We start from the raw sequence: 6,982 nt of genomic DNA, 5'->3' as shown, positions 1-6,982 counted from the left end.
TGGGTGTTTGCAGCTGTTTTTGGCAGTAGACACTTTTTTCGACAGTCAATGCTCCATCATGTTATCCTATGTGTCCATGTACACACAGGTGGTTGTCAGTAGTTTTGCTCAGTAATGTTTTTCAGCATTAAAAAAAAGAAAATAAAAAACTAGTGGGCTCTGAGAATCGTTTACAGCTGTAAAAACGCTGCAACGCTGATAAAAGCTCACAAACGCCACTCACCATTGTTTAACGTTTTTGATCCATTGTAAAAAAATAAATAAAAAAACACTAACGTGGAAAAACGCTAATAAAACGCTATTGCAAAAACGTTATAAAAAGTTGAAAAACTCACTGCAAAGCTACTGACGTTTCTATAATGTTATTTTAATGTCCAGTGTGTATGAGACCTTAGAGGGGATAAACAAAAAAAATTATAAAATGGGATTAAAAAAAAATAAAAATAAATAAAAATAGCAGGGGAATAGAAAAGAAAAAAAAGAAAAGAAAATTAAGTATTCTTCAAAGACATGAGGATCTTCTTTAATAACAGAGTGTAAAGGTTTCTAAATTTCCCTGGTATTTTGCAAACTAAAAAGGATGCCAAGGCATTTGTCGATTACCCTCTTCCGAATGGACTTGTGGAACAGGTGGTTAGACTGTATCTGACTAAACCATGGCCCTCCAATTGTTCAGGAACTACAATTCCCATCATGCCTAGTCATGTCTGTGAATGTCAGAGTTTTACAATGCCTCGTGGGACGTGTAGTTTCGCAACAGCTGGAGGGCCGTAGTTTGAGGATCCCTGGCCTAAACAATGATAATTTTTCAGAGACCATGTGAGCAATGCAACCAATCACTGGGCACCGCAGAGAAGCCGAGCCAGCATTTAAAATAAAAATAAAATAAAAACCCAAGGTTGACTTTTTACCCTTTATCATTTTATATAACGAATGGCAAAAAAAAAAAAATGAACATGAATTGCATTTGATTTTTCACTTTTGTCCTGCAAATCACAAACCAGCCCTCCAACGCACTTTTTTTTGCGTAAAGAAACTCCGTTCCAAAGAACATCTCAATCATTTCTTGGGCACGTTTCATTTCCAAATGCACATAAAAGGTTATAATTCAAATAATTTAGGATATACTTGAACAATCCAACTAGCCATCACAGCTTACGTCAGTGATAGAACGCCAGCCAAAACCATCCCTTGTACAGAGTGCAATAGGAAGCCTAGCTATAAAAACCTGACAAGAGGTTTGAACCCCTTTCACACCCTGACTGACAATCTTTGGCTGGAGTTGTACTTTAAACTACCCCCCCCCCAAAAAAACAAAAAAACAAACAAACATGTAGGCGCTAAATATGATCCAGGGGGCGCCGGTTCCATTGCATCTGACTCTACGCTTGTGAGAGTAGTTTAATAACCAGTGTAGTACTAACTATCCGGAGTAAAGGAAAACAAAAATAAATCATTGCACTAAAGAGGTTTGCCTTATCAGTCTGTATTCCAGTACAAGCAATGAGCAGCTTCACTCGCACTGTTCTTCCTCGCTTCCGCCTCCCATTTCCACTGCAAAGGAAACAAGCAATTCAAACTTCCCCGCCGTCCTGCGTACTGTTCAGGGCAAACTCAATTCCTCAGAAGAGGGGAAAGTTTTAAAGTTAAAAGGGCACTTCTTACAATATATACTTCAGCTGACTTTTCAGGGAAAAGAGCGCAGAACGTGAAACATGGTGGGGAGGGAGAGGTCTGCTCTGTGCATTGGGACAGAAAGCTTGAAACAGGCTCCCCCCCCCTCCCCCTCTTCCAAACATGTTATAGCCTATGGTGAAGCCAATCCCTGGAGGTTCAGCTGGCCCCAGCCCGGGTCATGAGCTCTTCCAGAGCTTTGTCCTGGTCATTGTTATGTAGTAACAAAACCTCTTTGATCTCCTTCTGTTCGAATCCCATCTCTTTGAATTTGCTCATGAGCTGAAGGAACAACATTGTCTGGGAAAAAAAAAAAAAAGAAAGAACGGTGTCAAGCAGGACCAGAAGATCCAAAAAACCATAAGTTAGAACAGTGTTTCTCAACTCCAGTCCTCAAGGCGCCCCAACAGGTCATGTTTTCAGGATTTCCCTCAGATGGAACGGCTGTGGTAATTACTAAGGCAGTGAAACTGATCTAATCACCCTGTGCAAAATAATGGAAAACCTGAAAACATGACCTGTTGGGGCGCCTTGAGGACAGGAGTTGAGAAACACTGAGTTAGTGAGTGAGTCATCAATAATAACAGGGAGAGCAGATCAACTGAGTTTGTATACGAGAAAATGTTTCCTGCATATAGCTGTAGTAAGTTGGAGAACTAGTTCACCAAACCCACATCATAAAAAATCTAATCAATAAATGGTGTATTACATGCAGTTCATAGTCATACTTGCTCACTAGGAGATTCATTTTCTGCAAAAAAAACAGGTTGATCTTGCCCCTTCTGTCTTGCATTGTTGGCAACTCTTGCTGCAGTTTTTTTTATTATCAAGATGCACCTTCAATGACTTCTTGTCTTAGTGCATTTGTTTTGAATAAACACCTTTAACCACTTCAGCCCCGGAAGGATTTACCCCCTTCCTGACCAGAGCATTTTTTGCGGTTCGGCACTGCGTTGCTTTAACTGAAAATTGCATGGTTGTGCGATGTTGTACCCAAACAAAATTGATGCAGTTTTCCCCCACAAATAGAGCTGGCCGATACATATTCAACATATTTTTGGTTAAAAAAAAAAAAAAAAAAAAGCGTTTTGTTTGCGCAAAAGTTATAGCATCTACAAAATAGGGGATAGTTTTATGGCATTTTTATTAATCATTTTTATTTTTTTACTAGTAATGGCAGCGATCAGCGATTTTTATCATGGCTGCGACATTATGGCAGACACATCGGACAATTGACACATTTTTGGGACACTTGCCATTAATACAGCAATCATTGCTATAAAATTGCATGGATTATTGTAAAAATGTCACTGGCCATGAAAGGGTTAACCACTAGGGGGCGGGGAGGGGTTAAGTGTGTCCTGGGGGCGTATTTCTAACTGTCTGGGGGATGGGCTAGCAGTGACACGACACTGATCGCTGTTCCCGATCACAGGGAGCAGACGATCAGTGTTCTGTCACTATGCAGAACAGGGAGATGCTGTGTTTACATCGGCACCTCCCCGTTCTTCAGCTCCGTGACACGATCTCGGGTATCCCCGTGGACATAGAGTCGATGGCGGGAAATTCAAAGTAACGTACGGGCCAGCCGTACCATTCTGCCGACGTATATATACAGGCGGCGGTTGGCAAGCGGCTAAAAAGGTTTTACACTAAATCGGAAGCCCCATTTTCATTGCCTTTTTGGTATTTCTTGGCTGACATGAGGTTTTGATTTTGCTGCGGGAGGAACGGCTGGAGAGACGTGTACTGCCTGCACTACTTCCTCATTGATGCCTTTAGCTGGTATATCCCAAAGCGCATTTGACCTTCCATAATAGAGGGTCCATCTCATGGAGTAAGAGTACATCCTAACTATATGTTGGTGACGTCACTTGGTGGAGAAGATCGTTGGATGCCATTTGCACAAGCACTTTACACAGCACTTGTTTTCCATTGATCTGTTGGGACTTGGAGATCATTTTTGTTGAACTTTGTTTATAATAGTGTCCACTTAGTGCAACTTTTTTTTCTTTTGCAGAGCAGTGTTGGCAACTTTGCACATGCTCAGTTTTCCGCGAGTTTCTATGCTGAACATTTCCTTCCCATCACATCTGAAAAGCCCATGTAGCTATAGTTCAGTGATGGCGAACCCTGGCACCCCAGATGTTTTGCAACTACATTTCCCATGATGCTCATGCACTCTGCAGTGTAGTTGATCATCATGGGAAATATAGTTACAAAACATCTGGGGTGCCAAGGTTCGCCATCACTGCTATAGAGTCACACGTGGGCGTATACAGTGGTGAATGACAGTCCACTCCTCCTCCATGCCCACCAACCAACTAAACACAATGGGGGCAGATTACATAGAATAAGAGGGAGGTGAAGCCTCCATCAATTTATAAGCTACACAGGCTGGAGGGGCATGACACAGCCTGTGGTTGACTGAAGTCCGCCCACACCATGTTATTGCCAAAAAAAATAAATATTTGATTTCAAATATAAATTTGTATGGTAATTTAAAACAGTTTAGCAAGATTATTTATTTTTACTCTGTATTCCAAAGGCTGTTTTTTTTTGAACATGTGAGCAGCAGAAAACGACTAGAAGCTCCTACTGCTTATGTTTCCCTGCACAAAGGCTGAGAGAGAGCTAGGTCATGTGACAGCCTGTGTGTGACAGCCAATCCCCTCCCCTCCTGCTGATCTTCTCTGTGGCTTGAAAATACCATAACTGCCATCCCCTCTGTTTTAACAAGATATTAAGTATTGTGTTTTTTTTTTTTTTTGTTTATTCTAATCCTAAATACCTTCTCTCAAAGACCTGATGTGCACTCACGTGACCTTCCTTCGCTGGCTGATGTCAGAGGGGTATCTGAGCCCCTCCCTTCACTCTTAGATTAGGGAAGGAGAGCGGAAGGAGGACACATGATAGAACCAAGGTGCTGTAAGAGAAGGTATTTGGGATTAGAATTTTAGAAGGACACGCAGTACATTATATCTTGATAATACACAGGGGATGGCGGTTATTATAGTCCAATAGGCCAGTGGTCTCCAAACTGTGGCCCTATGCTTGGTCCTTGGGACACCATTTTCATCCACAGATACCAACAATGGGGTATAATACCTCCCAAAGACACCAACAATGGGGCCCAATGACAATCATGATGGGGCACAATCTCTCCCAATGACGCCAACAATGGGGCCCAATGACAATCACGATGGGGCACAATCTCTAACAATGACGCCAATTCCTCTCAATAACCACAACAATGGGGCGCCTTTCCTTTCACTAAAACTAAAGATGAGGTACAATTCCTCCCACTGATAACAAAGATAGCTTATTCTCACTGATGTCACAACCTTTTCTGTTCTCAATGGCCACAGTACAGCTCCCCTTAAAATCTGAAGGACAGTAAACTGGCCCCTGTGTTTATAAAGATTGGAGACCCCTGATCTAGGCCTTCTGAGTATACAGCCTCCTCTCTGAAGGGGACAACTGGATGAAGTAGGAATAAATAAAAAAAAAAAAAAAAAAAAAAAAACACACACACCACACTAACACTATATACACCCATTATACCTTTTCTTCTGAACACTGGTACATCTCCAGAGCCTCGTCCACCAGCACAGGGTCGAAGCCTTTCTCGCACAGCTGGGATTGGATGAACAGGTACTCCAGCACCTGAAAATGGCAAGAAAAAAAAAAAAAAAACAAACACCAATATTGAGGAACAGCCATTATGCAAAACACTCAAAAATCACCCAGAAAACAAACAATTACTTTTTTTTTTTTTACATTTTGTTCATAGGTCAACCTAAGAAAAATAAAAAAAGACCTGAACATAAAATAAAAAAAACCCCACAATATACAGTAAGTTTTCCAAACAAAAGCATTTTATATCATGTACGTCTTTGAGTTGCAATGGGTATACCAGGAAGATGCCTGCAGCTACACACAACATCCCGGGATTTTTTCTTTTCAGCCGGTGATTCTTTTTTCGTAAAAGCAATCCTAGTGGCCAATTAGCCACTGGATCTCTTTTACAGGCGGCGGGGAGGGGGGGAGACAGATCTCTTCATAGAGAAAAAAAAAAAAAGGGTACCTGTCACTGCCTATTGCTGTCATGAGGGATGTTTACATTCCTTGCGACAGCAATAAAAGTGATTAAAAAAAAAATGTAAAGGAACAGTTTAAAAAAAATAAAAAAAATATTTTTAAAGTGCTCTCATCCCCCCGCAAAGGCGTAAGCATATTAACGCCACACGTGAGGTATCGCCGTGAATAGTGAAAGCAATAATTCTAGCACCAGCCCTCATGAGTAATTCGTTTTGCACCATTCCACGGGCGTGACATGTTTGGTATCTATTTACTTATATCGATATATATTGAAATATCATCTTTTAACAAACAGTTGGGGTATCATATTGTGTTTTTGTGCATCAAAACTGATTAAATCGTATCTCCCCCCCCCCCCCCCCAAAAAAAAAACTTCAAATTTGAAAAACCACCACCAAGCAAATATCATGCGACAAAAAAATATCCTACCCCCCCCCCCCCATTTTATTCTCTAGTGTCTCCGCAAAAACGTATATGTATAGTAATATTATATTATATATGTTTGGGTGTTCCAAGTAGTTGTCTAGTCTAATTTTTTTAAATGTAGGAGAGAAGTGTCAGAGTTGGCACAGTAGGCAAGTAGTTAAAAAAAATATAAAGTGTGTGCATGCACATGCGTTTTTTTTTTCATCCCAAAAACGGCAGATGAAAACAGATGATCAGAGCGCCAGTGTGAAAGAACCCGTTTGAAACCCGGACACATGATTCCAAACCCGAACTGTCCGGGTGAATCCTGGACAGGTGGCAACCCTACACTGGTGGCGTGGTAGAAACCATACGTAGCTGCGAGCTACACTGTGTTCCGGGTGCGAGCCAAGACTTATTTTCATACCCAGAGCACAGAAGAGTCTACCGCATCGGTGCTCAGAGCAAGCAATGTATTCTCTTAATGAATGCAAGGCTTCCTCTGATTGGCAGAGGTTATCACATCATCAGCCCCTCACTCTGACTCAGCCAGTCAGAGGAAGCGTTTTATTCATCAATAGAATACACTGCTTGCTCTGTGCGCCGGTGTGTTACGGATATGAGACAGGAAGGTCTCGGCTCGCACCCAGAACACAGGGCGGTATACTGTATGTGACCACAGCTACATGTGGTTTATAGTGCACATCCAGCGGCCTCACAGATTAGTGAGGGAAATAGTTAATTTGGACCAGCTTGGCCCAAACTAACTATGTAAAGTGTGTGGGAAGATAAAGTACTTCTT

The 6,982-nt window shown here is 41.6% G+C and overlaps 1 protein-coding gene across 4 annotated transcripts in view; it reads right to left on the bottom strand.

Annotated features, from left to right (window-relative positions):
* Positions 1-1,049: 1,049 nt before the first annotated feature.
* UBAP1 (ubiquitin associated protein 1) overlaps positions 1,050-6,982 on the bottom strand; it is a 68,271-nt gene continuing 62,338 nt past the window's right edge. For all 4 annotated transcript variants that reach the window (XM_077463144.1, XM_077463142.1, XM_077463141.1 and 1 more), the window contains 2 exons: positions 5,239-5,340; positions 1,050-1,974 (listed from right to left, as the gene is read on the bottom strand). In XM_077463144.1, coding sequence (XP_077319270.1) covers positions 1,834-1,974; positions 5,239-5,340 — 243 coding nt within the window. In that variant the 3' untranslated portion in view covers positions 1,050-1,833. The remainder of the gene's footprint in view (positions 1,975-5,238; positions 5,341-6,982) is intronic.

Source organism: Lithobates pipiens, unplaced genomic scaffold (assembly GCF_037356315.1).
Source record: "Lithobates pipiens isolate NorthernLeopardFrog02 unplaced genomic scaffold, aLitPip1_a1.2 Scaffold_3, whole genome shotgun sequence".
NCBI lineage: Eukaryota > Metazoa > Chordata > Amphibia > Anura > Ranidae > Lithobates > Lithobates pipiens.
The sequence above is the reverse complement of the archived record's forward strand: the minus strand, read 5'-3'. Positions and strand labels throughout refer to the sequence as shown.